The 20226-nt window shown below is 51.5% G+C and overlaps 1 protein-coding gene across 1 annotated transcript; it reads right to left on the bottom strand.

Moving 5' to 3' along the window:
• Positions 1 to 500: 500 nt before the first annotated feature.
• ICMT (isoprenylcysteine carboxyl methyltransferase) lies at positions 501 to 13413 on the bottom strand. Its single transcript, XM_010357403.2, has 5 exons — positions 13144 to 13413; positions 12307 to 12395; positions 10563 to 10732; positions 8968 to 9185; positions 501 to 2271 (listed from the first exon to the last, which is right to left on the bottom strand). Exons 1-5 carry the CDS (start codon positions 13336 to 13338, stop codon positions 2089 to 2091), a joined length of 855 nt encoding a protein of 284 aa, XP_010355705.2. The 5' UTR covers positions 13339 to 13413; the 3' UTR covers positions 501 to 2088.
• Positions 13414 to 20226: the final 6813 nt, after the last annotated feature.

The following is a 20226-nucleotide window of genomic DNA, read 5'->3' as shown; positions in this document are numbered from 1 at the left end:
GGCTTGAGCCACCGCGCCCGGCCGAGAAATTGTTACTGATGGCTTGGCCACCGCCTTGGCTAGGGTCCCACTGCATGCATGCTGTGAGGGCCGATGGGCAAGTCTGTCTGTTTTTTTTTTTTTTTTTTTTTTTCCTGAGACGGAGTTTTGCTCTTGTTGCCCAGGCTGAAGTCCAATGGCTCGGCTCACTGCAACCTCTGCCTCCCGGGTTTAAAGGATTCTCCTGCCTCAGCCTCCTGAGTAGCTGGGATTAAAGGCACCCACCACCACGTCCAGCTATTTTTTGTATTTTTAGTAGAGACGGGGTTTTATCATGTTGGCCACGCTGGTCTTGAACTCCTGACCTCATGATCCACCCACCTTGGCCTCCCAAATTGCTGGGATTACAGGCATGAGCCACCGCGCCTGGCTGTCTGGTTTTCAAACCAGCAGCTGTCATACTAGTAATCAATGAACCCGTAAGCCTCTTTGGTATATATAACAATGAAAACATTAAGCCATGAAATCTAGAAATAAGTCATATTTCTGAGTTGATAAAATGCTTTTCTGAACATACATTTTAGGTATCTGGCACAATTAACCAAATGTCTGCCCATTTTTGTGTAGCTTTTACACAGTACAGATTTCATTGATGTCGCCCCCACATCTGAGTATTAAAAACATTTGACATTGTTCTTCTCAGTCCTCACAACACCCCTGTGAGGTAGGTGGTATTGACCCCATTCCACAGATGGGGAGGTCTAGGCACGGAAAGGTTTAGTGGCTCCTCACAAGCTGCGTGGTGGGGCAGCAGAGTGGTGCTCTGGCCCCACGCCCACGTCTTCACATTCATACATCAGTGCCACCGTAACACTGCATGGCAGGATCTCACGCTGAGGCCAAGTTCCTGTCTAGTCCAGAATGAAGCCAGCGTTTCACCTCTTAAAGCTTCGATGTGTGACTCAAAGCCAACTACTCTCCCAAACTTGCAATACAAACATATTGACTGAATCTTGGTTGGGACTATTTGCAGTATTTAAGATTATTTTTGAGAGTCAATCTGTTTGGATTTGTACTTGTATATGTTCAAATCCCTTTGGGCAACAGTTTGAAATGACATGAGGGACAATGTAATTTGGAGAACAGAACACATAAAACAAGAGTTCTGAGACTGACATTGAAATTGAGAATATAAGCTATGATAAAATGAGAATCAAATCCCAAATAAATGGAGAGCAGCACTTCTCAATGTTTAAGGCCATGCACAGAGCAGGCATTCACTAAGCACTTCTGGATCAAGAGAAACTGACGCTCCTTTGAGCCGCCTGTCACTGACAACAGGAGCTGAGACCCCCCAGGAAAGCTGGCCAGGGCCATGATCCCCTTGGCCTGGGGCCACATTCACACAAAGCCACTCAGCCAAGTTGTGTGGAGGTATCTAGGCTTACTTGCTGCAGGATTCCAGTTGAGCTAGAACACCAAGCGTTGAGCTAGGAATACCCCTTTGAATGTGTACTGCTACTTATAGAAAATAGATTGCAGCTATGATTAAATAGATGAAAGACCAAAGCATCCTATGAGGGAGTATTTTTAAAACTGTGCAGATGTTCATGCGGTGAGGGACAGAAATAACGAGGTTAAAGCGGTTTGTGTTTTTCGGTTAAATGAAAGGTTGTAAATGCATTTTTAATGCTGATAAGAAGGGGTACCTGCTACCCCTTTCTGCTGCGGAAGGGTTGCTGAGGACAGAGTCCATCTCTCCCAGGGAGTCCTGGTTATCCCTTACTTACACTCTGGCCTCGGGGGCAGTGGCGTGTGGCCTCAGTCCTCCCCAGGTCACTCTGGAGGGCGCTGTGGAATATTGCTGTGATTTGCCTCTTACTCGTCTCTCACCCATGTTCCGCCTTGATTCGGCATAAGGACAGACTGCTCCAGTGGGGCCTTGGGTCCTCAGGCCTTCTGACCGCTTGGTCTTGAGTGACATTCCAGAAGAGTGACTAAATGACGTAAAACGATTAAGAAAATCCATGTTGCAGCGGCCAACCAGAAACAGTTTTGTCCCAGGCTGCACAGGGTTGGAGGCCCCAAGGTCACCGGAGCCACTGCCCGTCACAGGTCCACCTTGACCCCCTTTATGAAAGGCAGGCCCGTGGGCACCCTCTTCTTATACTCCAGGTACTCCTCTCCAAAAAAGTGAATTAGTGAGATTTCTTCTTCTTCTGTTCGATCGCGGAAGAATCGCCACACTGTCAGAGCATAGCTGACGCCACAGATGGGGTTACACAGCATCACCTAACAGAGGGAGACACCGGGCTCATCAGGGTGACCGTGGGATGATGCCCTGTGCTTTGGTGGGCGTCTGTCTCTAATACCCAGAGGATGTCTGTGCCCATGCCCTGCTGAGACTGTCAGGGTCTCTGGGAGCAGTACTGTCACCTTAGCCCTAAGCACTCAGTGCTGCAGGCCTTTCTCACGTGCTTTTCTGTTGTTCCTCTCACATGACAGAGATCTGAAAATCACAAGATCAACCTCTAGGATTTCAACCCTCAGCTTGGGGTGACAGCAATGCCCCCCACCTCCTAGTGTGAGCTCCCCAACATGAGGTCCCATGCATGCTGCCTTCCTGCCCAGGACCCTCCCACCACAAATGCATTTGCTTACACCACAGCTGCCTGGGCCTCTGCCTCCTAAACCCACAGCCTCTGCTTTAGCACGAGATACAGGGCCACAAAACTGAGCTTCCGAAATGCCCCTTCCAGCAGATCACCTCCACGTTCAGAGAGCTCCAGAGCCTCAACCTCACCTCCTGAGTCTGGGTTTCCAACCCAAGAAAGCAGCACTTCACCTACTTCCCCAGTCTCCTGCCTTCCCCACGCTGTGCCCACTTTGCATCTTACCTTTTTCCCTCTCCCCCTTGGAGACGGGTTCTCACTCTGTCACGTGGAGTGCAGTGGCGTGATTATGGCTCACTGCAGCCTTAACCTCTTGGGCTCAAGTGATCCTCCCACCTCAGCTTCCCAAGGAGCTGGGACTAAGGGCATGCGCCACCACGCCCAGCTAATTTTTGTATTTTTTGTAGAGATGGGGTTTCACTATGTTGCCCAGGCTGGTCTCGAACTCCTGGCTCTTTCTCCCACCTTTAAGAACATCCTGGCCAGGTGCAGTGGCTCACGTCTGTTAACTGCAGTACTTTGGGAGGCCAAGGCGGGCAGATCACCTGAGGTCAGGAGTTTGAGACAAGCTTGGCCAACATGGTAAAACCCCGTCTCTATGAAAAATAGAAAAATTAGCCAGATGTAGTGGTGGAAGCCTGTAATCCCAGCTACTGGGGAGGCTGAGGCAGGAGAATTGCTTGAACCCAGGAGGCAGAGGTTGCAGTGAGCTGAGATTGCCATTGCATTCCAGCCTGGTCAACAGAGCGAAACTCCCTCTCAAGAAAAAAAAAAGAACATCCTTCTTACTGATCCCCAGCCAAACAGTCCTTCAAGGCCAAAAGCACGCCCCAGCTCCTCAGGGAACCACTCACCTACTCCTGCCCACTGGTCCCCTATGGATGTGCATCTTCTCTGACATACATTTTCTGTATGTTTTCTGAACATACATTTTAGGCTCCAGTTCAGCCACCTGGAGAGCCAGGCTCATGTCCTGACCTCTCACACCTTCTCTTATTGAGCACTTACTGTGTTCCCAGCGCCGTGCTAAGCCCTTTACAATCATTACCCTGTTCAACTCTCATGGCAAACCTTTGGGGGCAAGCTAATATCCCCACTTTGTTTTTTAAAATATTTATTTATTTATTTTAATTAATTAATTTATTTTTTTGAGAAGGAGTCTCACTCTGTCGCCCAGGCTGGTGAGCAGTGGCGTGATCTCGGCTCACTGCAAGCTCCGCCTCCTGGCTTCACACCATTCTCCTACCTCAGCCTCCCGAGTAGCTGGACTACAGGCGCTCACCACCACGCCCGGCTAATTTTTTGTATTTTTAGTAGAGACGGGGTTTCACCATTCACAGGATGGTCTCTATCTCCTGACCTTGTGATCTACCCGCGTCGGCCTCCCAAAGTGCTGGGATTACAGGCATTAGCCACCGCACCCAGCCTTTATTTTTTAAAGACAGGGTCTCACTATATTGCCCAGACTGGACTTGAACTCTTGGGCTCAAGCCATCCTCCCGCCTCAGCTTCCCGAGTAGGGGGGACTACAGGCATGTGCCACTACATCTAGCTGCCCCCACTTTAATGTGAGAGGAGAGGGAGGCCAAGCAGTGAATGTCAGAATCAGGACTGGCCCAGTCAGTGACTCCAGGGCCTGTACCCTCACATCTGGCATAGCTTGCTGGGGATATCCTACAGCGGGAATTCTCGATAGCAGGCTATAGCCTGTTACTGAGCCATGAAATCATTTAGTGCATCATGAACAGTACTGCAAATAGTAAGATAGAAAACAGGGTTTTTTACACGGTAAGGGTAATTATTATACTAGGAAAGACATGTTCTGTTCATACACACACAAGTGCTGGAGCACAATGTAAAAAAATATATATGGGCAAAAAAAGTATGGAAAACCCTTTGGTTCTAGTGCACATATGTATACAGTAAGCAAACATTTATGGCAAATTACATTATTCAGTCATAACCAATTTGTTCCCAGGGAAGGTGATTGTTAATGTGAGGGTTTTACATATTTTAGAAACAAAAAATGTAAAGTAAAAGCTATGGAATAATTTGCCCCAACTATACCGTTAGGGGTCACCAGAGAGTCACCAAGGACTATGCATTGCTGATGGGATGCCTGAGAGATCTCTGGATTCGCTCAAAGACTTGGAGACTTTTCTCAAAGACTCAGTGAATTTTCCAAGATGTATTCACATTCTTTGGCCAAGTTTTTCTAGGACCAAGAGTAAAGAATCAAGAAACATTTTCAAGAAATAAGGCTTGGGGTTGGGCATGGTGGATCACTCCTGTAATCCCAGCATTTTGGGAGGCTGCAGTGAGAGGCCTGCTTGAGCCCAGGAGTTCGAGATCTGCCTGGGCAACAGTAAGACTCCGTCTCTACTAAAAACAAAAAATTAGCTGGGCATGGTGGTGCACACTTATAGTCCCAGCTACTCAGGAGACGAAAGCAGGATGGCTGCTTGAGCCCAGGAGTTTGAGACTAGCCTGGGCAACACAGCAAGCTCTCATCTTTAATGCACAAATAATTTTATTTTCTAAGACAGGGTCTCACTCTGTTGCCCAGACTGGGGTACAGTAGCAATCAAAGCGATCTTCCTGCCTCAGCCTCCTGAGTAGCTGGGATTACAGGTGCACGAGCCACTTCCAGATATATTTTTAACTTTTTCCTTTGTAGAGAAGGGTTCTCACTATGTTGACCAAGCTGGTTTCTAATTCCTGGCCTCGAGCAATCCTCCTGCTCTGGTCTCCCAAAGCCACTGTGCCTAACCAAATAATTTTAAAAAAGAAATATACGGGCAGGGTGTAGTGGTTCATGCCTGTAATCCCAGCACTTTGGGAGGCTAAAGCAGGCGGATCATCTGAGGTCAGGAGTTTGAGATCAGCCTGGCCAACATGGTGAAACCCCTACTAAACCTACTAAAAAATACAAAAAATTAGCTGGGCATGGTAGTGCACACCTGTAATCCCAGCTACTCAGGGTGCTGAGGCAGGAGATTCACTTGAACCCAGGAGGTGGAGGTTGCAGTGAACCAAGATCGCACCACTGCACTCCAGCCTGGGCGACAGAGTGAGACTCTGTCTCAAAAAAAAAAAAAAAAGAAAAAAAGAAAAAAATATATGTGGTGGCTCACACCTATAATCCCAGCACTTTGGGAGGCTGAGGCGGGTGGATCACTCGACCCCAGGAGTTTGAGAACAGCCTAGGCAACATGGCAAAACCTTGCTTCTATAAAAATACAAAATACAAAAATTAGCCAGGGGCTGGGCATGGTGGCTCACGCCTGTAATCCCAGTGCTTTGGGAGGCCAAGGCAGGCAGATCACCTGAGGTTGGGAGTTCGAGAACAGCCTGACAGGTCGGGAGTTCGAGAACAGCCTGACCAACACAGAGAAACCCCGTCTCTACTAAAAATACAAAATTAGCCGGGTGTGGTGGCACATGCCTGTAATCCCAGCTACTCAGGAGGCTGAGGCAGGAGAATCGTTTGAACTGGGAGGCAAAGGTTGCGGTGAGCTGAGATCGCACCATTGCACTCCAGCCTGGGCAACAAGAGCGAAACTCCATCTCAAAAAAATAAATTAATTAAAAAATACAAAAATTAGCCGGGTGTAGTGACACCCATCTGTAGTCTCAGCTACTTAGAAGGCTGAGGCAGGAGAATCCCTCAAACCTGGGAGGCGGAGGTTGCAGTGAGCCGAGATTGTGCCACCGCACTCCAGCCTAGGCTACAGAGACTTAGGAGACAGGTGGGAGGATCACTTGAGCCCAAGAGGTCGAGGCTGCAGTAAGCCATGATCATGCCAACACACTATAGCCTGGGTGAGAGACCCTGCCTCAAAAAAAAAAAAAAAAAAGAAGAAAGAAAAAAAGAAAAACCATACATAAAAAAAAAAAAATATATGACCGGGCACGGTGGCTCAAGCCTGTAATCCCAGCACTTTGGGAGGCCGAGATGGGCGGATCACGAGGTCAGGAGATTAACACCATCCTGGCTAACATGGTGAAACCCCGTCTCTAATAAAAAATACAAAAAAAAAACTAGCCGGGCGAGGTGGCGGGTGCCTGTAGTCCCAGCTACTCCAGAGGCTGAGGTAGGAGAATGGTGTAAACCCGGGAGGCGGAGCTTGCAGTGAGCTGAGATCCGGCCACTGCACTCCAGCCTGGGTGACAGAGCGAGACTCCGTCTCAAAAAAAAAAAAAAAAAAAAAATATATATATATATATATATATATATATATATATATATATATATACACACACACACACACACACAGGGAAAGACAGTCAGGTGTAGTGGCTCACACCTATATAATCCTAACACTTTTTCTTTTTTTTTTTGTTTTGAGACAAAGTCTTGCTGTGTCACCCTGGCTGGAGTGCAGTGGCATGATCTCGGCTCAATGCAACCTCTGCCTTCCAGATTTAAGCAAATATCGTGCCTCAGTCTCTCAACTAGCTGGAACTGTAAGCATGAGCCACCATGCCTGGCCTAATCCCAGCACTTTAGAAGGCCAAGGTGTGAGGATCGCTTGAGCCCAGGAGTTCAAGCCCAGCATGGGCAACAAAGGGAGAACCATCTCTTTTTTTGAGACAGAGTCTCACTCCATCACCCAGGCTGAAGTGCAGTGGCATGGTCTCAGCTCACTGCAACCTCCATCTCCCAGGTTCAAGCAATTCTCAGGTCTAGGCCTCCCGAGTAGCTGGGACTACAGGCATGTGCCACCATGCCCAACTAATTTTTGTATTTTTAGTAGAGATGGGGTTTTGCCATGTTGGCTAGGCTTGTCTCAAACTCCTAACCTCAAGTGATTCACCCACTTCAGCCTCCCAAACTACTGGGATTACAGGCAACTGGCCAGGAGAACCACCTCTACAGAAAATTTAAAAATTAGTTGGATGTGGTGGCACACACCTGTAATGTGTTCCAGCTACTTGGGAGGCTGAGGTAGGAGGATCACTTGAGCTCAGGAGATCAAGGCTGCAGTAAGCCATGATCACAACACTGCACTCCAGCCTGGATAACACAGCAACATCCTGTCTTAAAAAAAAAAGCTGGGCGTGGTGGCTGACACCTGTAATCCCAGCACTTTGGGAGGCCCAGGCGGGCGGATCATGAGGTCAGGAGATCAACACCATCCTGGCTAACACAGTCAAACCCTGTCTCTACTAGAAATACAAAAAATTAGCCAGCCGTGGTGGTGGGTGCCTGTAGTCCCAGCTACTCAGGAGGCTGAAGCAGGAGAATCGCTTGAACCTGAGAGGTGGAGGTTGCAGTGAGCTGAGATCACACCACTGCACTCCAGCCTGGGCGACAAGCGAGACTCCGTCTCAAAAAAAAAAAAAAAAAAAAAAAAAGGCCAGGCACCGTAGCTCAAACCTGTAATCTCAGCACTTTGAGAGGCCCAGGAGGGCAGATTGCTTGAGCTCAGGAGTTCAAGACGACTCTGGACAACTCGAGAAACGCTGTCTCCACAAAAAAAAATACAAAAAGTAGTCAGGCATGGTGGTTTGTGCCTACAGTTCTAGCTACTTGGGAGGCAGAGGTTGCAGTGAGCCAAGATCGCACCACTGCACTGTGGCCTGGGCAACAGAGCAAGACTAGGTCTCAAAAAAAAAAAAAAAGAAACAAGGCCTTTTCTTCAGCCTGAGACAGAACAAACCTACATGGCTCCACACAGCTCACTAACACACGGCCTCGGCCCCATTAATACCTATTTCTGATGAAATCCAGCCAAACTGCCACATGAGTGGTAGAGGGCACTCCCTTCCCTAAGCGCCATCTCTGTCCTCAGCCCCTCTGGGGTGTTTCAGATCTATTAATAGGTTGAAGGGGCAGAGAAGGGGACAGGCACAATGGCTCATGCCTATAATGCTAGCACTTTGCAAAGCTGAGGTGGGAGGATCACTCAAGGCCAAGAGTTTGAGACCAGCCTGGGCAACATAGTAAGACCCTGTCTCTACCAAAAAAAAAAAAAAAAAAAAAGGCAGAAACAGGATAAAGGGATACAGCAGGTAGCTAACAGCACCAAGGATTTATGTACCCAGGTTTTGGGCACATACTAAAAAGCATTACAGACTACATTAGTTCTCTTGACTTTTATTAAATTATCACTTGAAACACGCCAAGAAGAACATGTACCTATTATTTAAAGGAGACCAACAACCTCATGAACACACTGAAAACCACTAATTGTGTACTTCAAAGTGGTGACTTTTATGGTATGTGAATTGTATCACAATGTTTAAAATATTACTAAAAAAAAATACAAATAAAAAATAAAAAAGGGAAGTGGTGTCATATTTGATATTATACCTGAGTTCCAATACTCCAGTAAAACCACCCGACGTAAGAAGGATGCCGAAACCAAGCATATACTCCACTGGTCACCAGAGTATGTGTATCTGATTTTTCATTCTGCACCACGTGGTTGAAATTGGAGCCAGCTGTAAACATGGCCGCCTTCCTCAGACATTCTCCGAAGACCACCATCAGCAGCCCTGTGACACTGAGCCAGGTGATCTGCTTCAGTTCTGTGGGAGAGAGACATCGATGACACACGAGGAGTGAAAACATTGGCCAGCTGAGCTTCCCTTCGCACTGCTTAAAATTAACCTATTTTCCCAAAGACAGAAACAGAAAATGTGCTCGTGGGCAATCAGCATTTGTCATCACATTAAAATTTCATAAGAAAACACATTCTCCTAAGTTGTCCTGTTCATCAATTTACTTTAAAATGCCAATAAGCACAACGAAAGCATCATGGTAAAGAGACGCTCTCTTGCTACAGCTGATGGGTTCTCTGGTTCACCACCCCCGGCCACATGCTCAGTCCTTCATTTGGGGACAAGTACAGCTAAGAGAAGAAAAGGGCCAGGCGCGGTGGCTCAAGCCTGTAATCCCAGCACTTTGGGAGGCCGGGACGGTTGGATCACGAGGTCAGGAGATCAAGACCATCCTGGCTAACAAGGTGAAACCCCGTCTCCACTAAAAAATACAAAAAACTAGCTGGGCGAGGTGGCGGGCACCTGTAGTCCCAGCTACTCAGGAGGCTGAGGCAGAGAATGGTGTAAACCCGGGGGGCAGAGCTTGCAGTGAGCTGAGATCCCGCCACTGCACTCCAGCCTGGGCGACAAAGCAAGACTCCGTCTCAAAAAAAAAAAAAGAGAAAAAAAGAAGGGTCCAAGGTTTCCACCCTGAATCCCAGGAGCTACATGTATTTCATTTCATTGGCTGTGAGACATTCAATTTCAGAGTGCACTCCACATACAGAAGCTTTTGTTAGTCAATTTTTTTTTTTTTTTTTTTGAGACAGCGTCTCACTCTCTTTGCCCAGGCTAGACTGCAATGGCACAATCTCAGCTCACTGCAACCTCCACCTCCTGGGTTCAAGCAATTCTCCTGCCTCAGTCTCCCAAGTAGCTAGGATTACAGGCATGCGCCACCAGGCCTGACTAATTTTGTATTTTTAGTAGAGACGGGGTTTTACCATGCTGGTCAGGCTGGTCTCAAACTCCTGACCTCATGTGATCCACCCACCTCAGCCTCCCAAAGTGCTGGGATTACAGGCGTGAGCCACTATGCCCAGCCAGTAAACTCTTACATGAAACGTCTAAATTTCATCTGATTGTAAAATTAGAATCACAACTACCCAAGGTTGGGACTTCACATTAAATGGTGCACTATGTGATGCAAACTTTAAGGCAAAAGGTCAGCACGTCCTCGAGTCAAAATCCAGAGGCAGAATTCACGAGCGGAGCTCATCCTTTATAAATAGCTTAGTGAGGATAGAGGTCTGCGGAAAATCGCTTGGGGGAGATTAGACCTGAAAGGTGAATCAATGTCACTGTCCTCAGCCTGAATGGGAGCCACCCTTTTCCCCTCCAGAGGGGGACATAAGGCACACTAACCTGGCCAAAAGATATTTTCAAGTGTGAACTCTAACCAAGAAGAAAGAGCAGCTACTGTATACTCCAGGCTGTGATTCAGGAGAAAGGAATCCAAGGACAGACTTTTGGGATTATTGACTGCTGTCACCAAGTATTCAGAATAGTGGAACAATGACAGGGAGCACATGTACCTATTTAAAGACAAAAACAGAGTTAAGTTGGGACAAGAGAACCAAGTTAGCTGTAAGTGCTGATGTGGGTCTCCTGAGCTGTCCCTAAGTCCATGAGGCCCTGTTCTCACCTGTCTGAGAGTGGACACAGGTACCCATCGCAGCATCTACTACCTCAGGCTTGCAAAAAGTGGAGTTTTTTTTTTTTTTTTTTTTTTTTTTTTTTTTTTTTTTGAGGCGAAGTCTCGCTCTGTCGCCCGGACTGGAGTGCAGTGGCCGGATCTCAGCTCACTGCAAGCTCCGCCTCCCGGGTTTGCGCCATTCTCCCGCCTCAGCCTCCCGAGTAGCTGGGACTACAGGCGCCCGCCACCTCGCCCGGCTAGTTTTTTTTTGTATTTTTAGTAGAGACGGGGTTTCACTGTGTTAGTCAGGATGGTCTCGATCTCCTGACCTCGTGATCCGCCCGTCTCGGCCTCCCAAAGTGCTGGGATTACAGGCTTGAGCCACCGCGCCCGGCCAAAAAGTGGAGTTTTTAAGGGACTATTTTTGTTTTCAGTCTTTTTTTTTTTTTGGAACAGAGTCTCGCTGTGTTGCCCAGGCTGGAGTGCAATGGTGTGATCTCGGCTCACTGCAACTCGCCTCCCAGGTTCAAGCGATTCTCCTGCCTCAGCCTCCCAAGTAGCTCAGACTACAGGTGCCCACCACCACGCCCAGCTAATTTTTGTATTTTCAGTACAGATGGGGTTTTGCTATGCTGGCAAGGCTGGTCTCGAACTCCTGGCCTCACTATGTTGGCCAAGCTGGTCTTGAACTCCTGACCTCGTGATCTGTCCATCTCGGCCTCCTAAAGTGCTGGGATTACAGGTGTGAGCCACTGCACCCAGCAAGGGACTGTTTTTGAATGTCACAGGCAAAACAAACCCACAGGTCACGGAGGCATTATGGACCCTTCTGTCCTTTAAAAATGACACTACACACAATAAAACATGAAAGAGGGAGATAACAACATAAAGGAGTGATGTATGTCGGATACAAAATTTAACAAAACTGAAATAATTCCAGCAAAGGATTAGATGGCTCAAAATATTGATAAGAGGAGATTTAAAACTTTTTACCTTGAAGCCACTGGTTCATATCCAGGTCAGACTAGAAGGCTCAAGGGACTGAAATCATAGTGTAGGGAAAAATCCTACAATGGCTGTGGGGATGCACTAGATGTGACCTAATAGAAATTAGAGATGAAAAAGGCCTATGAAGACAAGCCAGAGCCCTGCCCCTGCCCGCCACCGAGGACCTGCACCCCTTCCGGGAAGGGCTGCTCATGTTACTGAATGCTGTCACCACAGCTGCTGATGACAGCACCTTTGGGGGTGCCAGGGAGATCTGTTTCTGCCTGATTCACAACCAACCCACAGGCATGAAATCACAAGGGCTGAAATGTGAGCAACTAGGGGGAAGCCAGGAGACTTGTTTCCAGAGAACCCTGAACAGCCTGCTGCCGGTCACAGATGAGACAGGGATGAGGAAATGCCACTACTGACCCTCTGATCTGTCCACCCTCGCCTGAAAACCAGTATTCCAAAAGGAATACTTACCAGCCAAAGTGACTCCAAGAAGACTGGCTAAAACTTAGCAGCATGCCGCAGCCGAACACAAACCCCAGGAAACAAGCTCGGATGGCTATCTGAAAGGAACCAAGAGAAGCTCAGTCACTCGCAGTCCTCAGAGTACAGATCTGGGCTGCTGACCTTCCCAGGATAAGCAGGCCACAGGCAAGCAGATAGAGCCGATTTGCTGAGGTTGAAAGGGAGAAGTGGGCGACCTGGGTTCAAATTCTGCACCCACCTCTCTCTGGCTGTGTGGCCTCCCAAGTTATTTAACCTCTCTGGGCTTGCTTCCCCGTCTACACCCAGGGAATAACAGTACCTACCATTTAGGACTGCGGTTAGAATCACACACGTAAAACACTTAAGACTAACTGCTACCTAAATTTTAGCTGCCACTATTATTATTATTCACAATGATTATCCACGGCTGTAGAAAACTGCTTAAGCCTAGTTTATGAGGTCAGGGCACCCGGGCCCGTGCGCCCAGCCCCACCCACGTCACTGCGGGGCCTTTGACCTGAGACAGGGCAGCAGGTAGGTCTCTGCACCTTAAGTTACATAAAAGCACTCGCGGGCTCGCTCACTCCCACCCCACGCGCACCAGCTGAGCTGCACGAGCTGCAATTTAACACCCACTCTTCGGGTGCAGGGCGCCCGAGCCCGGAGAGGGAGGGTCCCCTCCTGAGACCTAAACTCGTGGGTGAAGAGCGCGCGCGTGGGAGGCCGCTGCAGGCCCGGGGAGAAAGGTGCCCACGCGCCACGCCAAGCGGACCCCCGCCCGCCCCACAGGCCCCACCGGCCCCACCGGCCCCCGCCGGCCTGCACCTGGTAGCGAGGCGGCCGATAGAGCAGCAGCAGCAGCGCGTTGAGCCCGGCCACGTAGAGCGCCAACCCGGTGCGGCCCTGCAAGCCGGCGCGCGTGAGCAGCGGCAGCGCGAGCACCGAGGCGCCCAGCAGGAAGGTGGCGAGGCTGAGACGCGCCTCGGAGCCTGGCGGAGCCCGCGCCGCGCAGCCCGCCATGGCGCAGGGCGGCGGACCAGCAGGCGGCGGCGACGGCTGTAGCCCGGGGAAACTCGCCGGCCGCGCCTGCGCACTGCGCCGCCGACGCCGGCCCGGGAAGGGCAGCTTCCCGGAGCTGCGCGCCGCCTGCAGGTTCTCGCGAGAACTCCGGCCCGCCCCGTTGGTGGCCCGAATTTGGCGGGAGCGCCCCGCCCCGCCCCGCCCCTCGGGGACATCCGGGCTCTGAGCCTGACTCTGTGCCGGGCTGGGGCCGGACTATGGTGGGAGAAGTCGCTCCCCGACTCTGCCCAAACTTAGTCCCAAACTCAGGAGATTCTTGTCCCAAGAAGCAATGTAAAGTTTGAAACGAGCCGGGCGCAGTGGCTTACGCTCGTAATCCCAGCACTTTGGGAGCCCGAGGCGGGCGAATCACTTGAGGTCTGGAGTTCGAGACCAACCTGGCCAACATGGGGAAACGTTGTCTCTGCTAAAACTACACAAATTAGCTGGGCGTGGTGGCGCACGCCTTTAATCCCAGCTACTTGGTGGGGCTGAGGCAGGATAATTGCTTGAACCGGCGAGACGGAGGTTACAGTGAGCCGAGATTGTGCCACTGCACTCCAGCCTGGGTGACAGAGTGACACTCCAGCTCAAAAAAAAAAAAAAGGGTTTGAAACGGCCGCACCCTCGCTGTCCCTGTGTGGTCCCCGAAAACCAGACGCCTTGGGGCGTGAGTTCGGCCGAGTGCGGCAACCTCCTGCCCTCCCTCTAAGGGTCCCTAGAAAGCGGCCTGGACAACGGCACCTGGGCATCCGTGCGACGGGACCACCGCCCGCTGAAATTCCTGTTGTGGAACAAGGCTGGACGGTGATGGCAATGCTCAGGATATATTAGGGTTTTGTTTTTTATTTTTTGTTTTTTTGAGACGGAGTCTTGCTCTGTCGCCCAGGCTGGAGTGCAGTGGCTCAGTCTCGGCTCACTGCAAGCTCCTCCTCCCAGGTTCACGCCATTCACCTGTCTCAGCCTCCGGAGTAACTGGGACTACAGGTGCCCGCTACCAAGCCCGGTTAATTTTTTTATATTTTTAGTAGAGACGGGTTTCACCGTGTTAGCCAGGATGGTCTTGATCTCCTGACCTCGTGATCCGCCCGCCTCGGCCTCCCAAAGTGCTGAGATTACAGGCGTGAGCCACTGCTCCTGGTCTATATTAGGTTTTTAAATAGCAGGAGGCAAAGCTATTTGGATCCTGACTTCACTTGGGGGAAAAGAGCAGGTATCTGAGCCTGGGAAAATGATGGAGCTATAAGCCAAAATGATATAACGCCAACTATATATGTACCTTTTTTTTTTTTTCTTTTTTAGGCACAGAGTCTCACTCTGTCAACCTGGCTGGAGTGCGGCAGCCTGGGGTTTCACCATGTTGGCCAGACTGATTTCAAACTCCTGACCTCAGATGATCCACCCGCCTCGGCCTCCCAAAGTGCTGGGATTATAGGCGTGAGTCACCACGCCTGGCCCATAGATTACTTTTTTTTTTTTTTTTTTTTTTTTTTGAGACGGAGTCTCGCTCTGTCACCCAGGCTGGAGTGCAGTGGCCGGATCTCAGCTCACTGCAAGCTCCGCCTCCCGGGTTCACGCCATTCTCCTGCCTCAGCCTCCCGAGTAGCTGGGACTACAGGCGCCGCCACCTCGCCCAGCTAGTTTTTTTTGTATTTTTAGTAGAGACGGGGTTTCACCGTGTTTGCCAGGATGGTCTCAATCTCCTGACCTCGTGATCCGCCCGTCTCGGCCTCCCAAAGTGCTGGGATTACAGGCTTGAGCCACCGCGCCCGGCTAGATTACTTTTATAATCAGAAGTTATTTACTTTTTAAAGAGTAAATGATCTCACCTCAGGTAGCTCAGAGAGCCGTACTGGAGGAGAAAAGCCAGTAAGCGAACAACTGGAATAAACTCTGCAGGGATGGGAATGGGGGCAGAAGGAGAACAAGGATGGGGAGCAGAGAGAGACCCCAGGGGAGGCCCTCAGCTTGGATGGCGGCAGGGCGAGGAGGCTGCAAGGAACAGACGCCAGAGCTAGGCCTTGGGGCCCTCGGGGATGGACAGCCTGCCCTCCATTGGAAATGAGATCAAGGAGGGAGTGAGGGCTCGGTGTTTGAAAGGCACAGAGGCAGGAGGAAGCAAGGCTGAGAAGGGATGGGGACAGGCCCTCAGGGAGGCTGGCACCAAGCGGTGGGTCAGCGAGAGAGGCAGGTGGTCTGTGAGCCCTGCATCTGAGCCCCTCACCTCTCCACTCTAGTCCCTGCAGGTCCTGGCAGGAGCTCTGGTACTTTGGAAGCTGGATGGAGAGGCTGGGCCAGAATCCCAGACCCCTCACCCTCTGCAGCCTAGCTTTGTGACCTTGGCAAATCCATTGTATGTGCCTCCGTTTCCTGTACAGTGGGGGTCCTTATTTCTCTGGCACAGATTGGTATTTGTTCTGTAAAGCCCAGTACCACTTTATTTTATTTTATTTTATTTTACTTATTGATTTTTTTTGAGACAGGGCCTCACTCTGTTGCCCAGGCTGGAATGCAGTGGTGAGATCATAGCTCACTGCAACCTTGAACTCCTGGGCTCAGGCCATCCTCCTGCCTCAGCCTCCTGAGTAGCTGGGACTACAGGCATGCACCACTGCACCTAGCTCCAGTACCATGTTTAAACGGTGCTCAGAAAACTTGCTAAACTTGGTGGATGGGAATTGAAAAGAGATTTAATGTTTTAAAAATCAAAGTCACCCAGCTTCAGTGCCACATGGGAAGGAGGCCTGGGTGTGAATGTTCCTGGGAGCTGAGAGCTCCTGTGACTGCCGCCAGTTTCCTGTGGTCTCTCCCAGACTCAGGACCTCTCCCTCTGCACCAGGACACCTCAGGACCACCAGAGGGCACTCATCGCACGTTCACCCCTGGAAGTGAGCTGGTTCTGGGGCCGGAAACCACTGTACCTGGGAAGCCCTTTCTAGCTTTTGCTCTCCTCAATGTATGACAGCCCTGATTTACCCCCAGGGACTGTTGCCACTCAAGGGTGTAGAGTAATATGTCACCAGACTGGAGAACCAGAGCGATGCTCTCTCCTCTGCCCATCACCTCCCCTTGGCCCCTCCCTCTTCATCAGCCCCATTTTGGAGAAGGGAGAAAGAAAGGAGAGGTAGCAGTCTCCTCCCAGGTGGGGCCGGACTCCAGGGAAGGAGAATTTTCAGAAGTTGCGGGAGTGGCCGAATCTGTCAGGGCCCAGGGTTCACAGAGCAGTGATGGAGGAGAAAGGAGAGGAAGCAGATCTAAGCACGTAAGGGCATCAAACCAGAGAAACAAAGTCACATGCAGAGGGCTGCACATAGACACAGGGAAATACACACACGGAGATGCACAGAAACACGCAGACCCCACACAGGGACCTGCTTTCCTGCTACAGGGGAAAGCAATCTGATCAAGCAGACCCACTGTGCACCCATCCCTCTATGCTTCAGGACAACACACCTATAAAAATATAAGAAAAAAAGGGAAAACAGCTCTGCCTGGCATGCCTTGCTTGCCTTTTCTTGTAAATAAGCGTTTGAATGTGTTTTGTTCTAGGAGCTTTCCAAGCAGGCACAAAGGGAGCCCTTTCTCATGCAGGAAGTTCCTTCTGCAGCCTCCCCCTTCCCTCCCTCTCCTGCCATCCGCCCACAGGCTGAGGTGGCTTTCTTTCCTGAACCCGAGTGTGGATACCTCCTGTTTTAGAGAACCCTGAGAACCACTATGCTATTTCCAAGTTAAACTCTAGGCTGAGATGAAATTAGGCTTCTTTTTCTATTCTTTTCTTTTTCTTTTTTTTTTTTTTTTTTGAGACGGAGTCTCACTCTGTCGCCCAGGCTGGAGTGCAGTGGCAGGATCCCAATTCACTGCAACCTCTGCCTCCTGGGTTCAAGCGATTCTCCTGCCTCAGCCTCCTGAGTAGCTGGGATTACAGGCACCTGCCACCACACCCAGCTCATTTTTGTATTTTTAGTAGAGACGGGGTTTCTCCATGTTAGCCAGGCTGGTCTCGAACACCTGACCTCATGATCTGCCGGCCTCAGCCTCCCAAAGTGCTGCAGGGATTACAAGTGTGAGCCACCATGCCTGGCCAGGTTGGTGATTTTTTTTAAGAGAGTTGGTCCCCTGCAGCTCCTAGTCATTCACAGACCTCTGCCCCATCTGCTGTCCACATGGAGGCTGGGAGGGCCACAGGGAGGGGCCCGTCCAGTGTGGCTACAGCTCTTCCCAGGAAGGAATCCCTGTCTTCCAAAAGTTTTCTTTCCCCTCCTCTGGCCATTCCAGGCTGAAGGAATGAAAGCTCCCTCTTTCTAGGCTGAAAAACAGGTAAACAACATGTAATTTATGAGCACCATCAGCCCAAAGTGCATAAGTCATATGTGCACAAAGGGGCCGGGTAAATATTTAAAGATTAGAGCCAGCTGGGGAGAAACACAAAAGCCTGGGGCAATGGGGGTCTTTCTGAACTCACTCTCCCCGAGCTGGGCCAGGTCAGCGTTGATGCACTCACTGGAGTCCCAGCCTTTGTCATCTCAAGGGCCCTTGTCTGCTGGGCTAGTGGGAGTCCCAACACAGCTAAAGAGAGTTAAACAATCGCAGCCTCTCCAACCGCATCTGGAGACAATTGGCTGAGTCATTTCAGTGCTTTTGCTGTGTGTCCCAATAGTTAATTACATGGAGCAGTCACTTCATTTCACTTTGAAATGCATCTGCAGAGGGGGACAACAGATTTCTCCCTCCAGTCACCTGCATCCACAGTAGCCTGTGCAGCACTCACCAGTTAGCACTGGTTCAAACCCCTGGAAGTGCAGAAGGGAAGGGGCGGCCGCCCGGAGCCACAGGGCTATCCTCTGGGATGGGCGGCAGGTAGGGCGCTTGTCCTGGGGCCCGAAAACCTCTTCCTACTTGGTTCCAGACCTGACATAATATTCTTTTTTTCTTTTTTCTTTTTTTTATTTTTTATTTTGCCAAACTCAGGAAAACCAAATGAGGGAAGGAGTGGCACAGACACTTGTCACTTTCTGTGTTAAATTCCCCAACATGAGACGGGAGGGGCCCTGAGCAGCCCTGGAGGCTCGAAGAGCCCTCAGGAGTTATAGAAGAAAGTTTTTTTCCTTGAATGAGCAGAGGGGGGCCTGGGTCTCCCCACTTCTCCTCCTGGACCTGTGCTCCTTTCCAGGCTGCCTTGGGGACCCCAGATGCTAAAGATGGAAAGGGAGTTGGTGGCCTACATCCCAGCTTGCGTAAGCCCCGCTTCTAAGTTGGTCCATGCCCTTCCTGGCAGCCCGAGAGTGCTTTGTCCTGCTTGCCCTCAGAGGACAGGGTGAACCTACTGCCACTCCCCCTCCAGCTCTGAAAATACCTCCTGGTCTGTGTGAGCCCCTCTGGAGCCAGGCCTGCCTGAGGCTGTGCTAGGATGCCCAGACTCAGGGCTTGTAAGCAGCGTGACAGGCTGGGGTGGAGGGTGGACCCCGAGTCTTCAGCCTGGGTTTCCAGGAACGGTCCCTGTACAGACTAGTCTGCTGTCTTTCCCAATGACCTTGCCAGATGCAAAGCACAATGACTTTAACTTAGTAGGGGAAGTGGCTGCCCAGAGAGAGGAGCAAGAAGTGAGGGTAAAGAGGCCCTGGTGGGGAGAAACCCGGCTCAGAGCTCGGAAAAGGGGAGGGTGGAAGTCGCACCAGTCTCTCTCTCCACTTTGATCCTGCGCGACCCTCGGCCAGTGTAAGGCGAGTAGCGAACCAAGGAGGCTGTTTGTGATGGAGGAGCCACGAGTGGGGGCGCCAGAAAGTAGGGGGATCATTCCAGGTGGGGAGACCCCTGCCCGAAAACGGGCCACAGGACAAGCAGCGCGGCGGGCAGTGTCGGGGTTGGGGTGGGGGGGGCCGCGGAGGCGGAAGTCCATTCAGTGGACCAGGGCGGAGCGACGCCTGAGAATTCCGCCCAGGCCTTAAGGCGGGCCTTGCCTCCTGCAGCCAAAGCAGAACATTGCGAATTAGCGCATTTTGCGGTCAATTTTCCACTGCTTAAGAAACACTGAGCCATCCACGTGAGCGGCCCCACCCAGTGCGATTGGAATCCCAGGGGACGGGCTTGGGAGGGGTGGTGGCCCTGGGAACGGCGGGTGTCGCGGTTCGGGCGGGGGCGGGGGCAGCCCCGGGGCCCCTTTATGGCGGCCCGGATTCAGGAGAGGGGGCGGGCCGGGCACCCAGCTGCGGGCCGCGAGAGCTGCGAGGAGGGCCATTGGTTTGCTAATGCACCCGAGTTGAAAGGCGCGGGCGGCGGTTTACAGGGAAGGATTGTAATTAGAGGACAAATTGCCCCGCTGCCCCGCAGCTCGAGAACGCGGGGAAGGGGGGCCCGCCGGGGCCCGGCGCGCGCCAGGCCTCTGTGCAGATGTGCAGCAGCTGGAAGTCCGCGCCCTGCGGGGCGCCCGGAGTTTGGCCCCGAGGGGGCGGGGGCGGGCGCCGCTTTGTGGGGCCCGCACAATGCCCTTAACACTCGACTGCCCCCTTTGTGCCAGGCCGCGCCGCCCGCCCGCCCCGCGGTGCCTTTGTACCGCGCCGCCACCATCCCAAGCTCGGAGCGAGTCGCACGGAGGACGCCCCGGCCCGGCTGGTCCTGGAGCTTCAAAGCTGCCGGCGCGTGCCAGCGCCCGCCGCCTGGCCTCGGCCCCCGCTGCCCTCCCAGGCCCGGGTCGGCCCGGATCTGGCCCGCGGGCCCTGCGGCCCGAGATGGAGAGAGCCCCAGAGCTGCTGTTGCTGCTGCCTCGGCCTGAAAGGGGGAGGGCGTGGCGCGATTCTCCACGCTGCTTGGCGCCTGGGAACGCCGCTATCCTGGGGAGGGTAGGCGGGGGCG

This window comes from Rhinopithecus roxellana, chromosome 12 (assembly GCF_007565055.1).
Source record: "Rhinopithecus roxellana isolate Shanxi Qingling chromosome 12, ASM756505v1, whole genome shotgun sequence".
NCBI classification, from domain to species: domain Eukaryota; kingdom Metazoa; phylum Chordata; class Mammalia; order Primates; family Cercopithecidae; genus Rhinopithecus; species Rhinopithecus roxellana.
The sequence above is the reverse complement of the archived record's forward strand: the minus strand, read 5'-3'. Positions and strand labels throughout refer to the sequence as shown.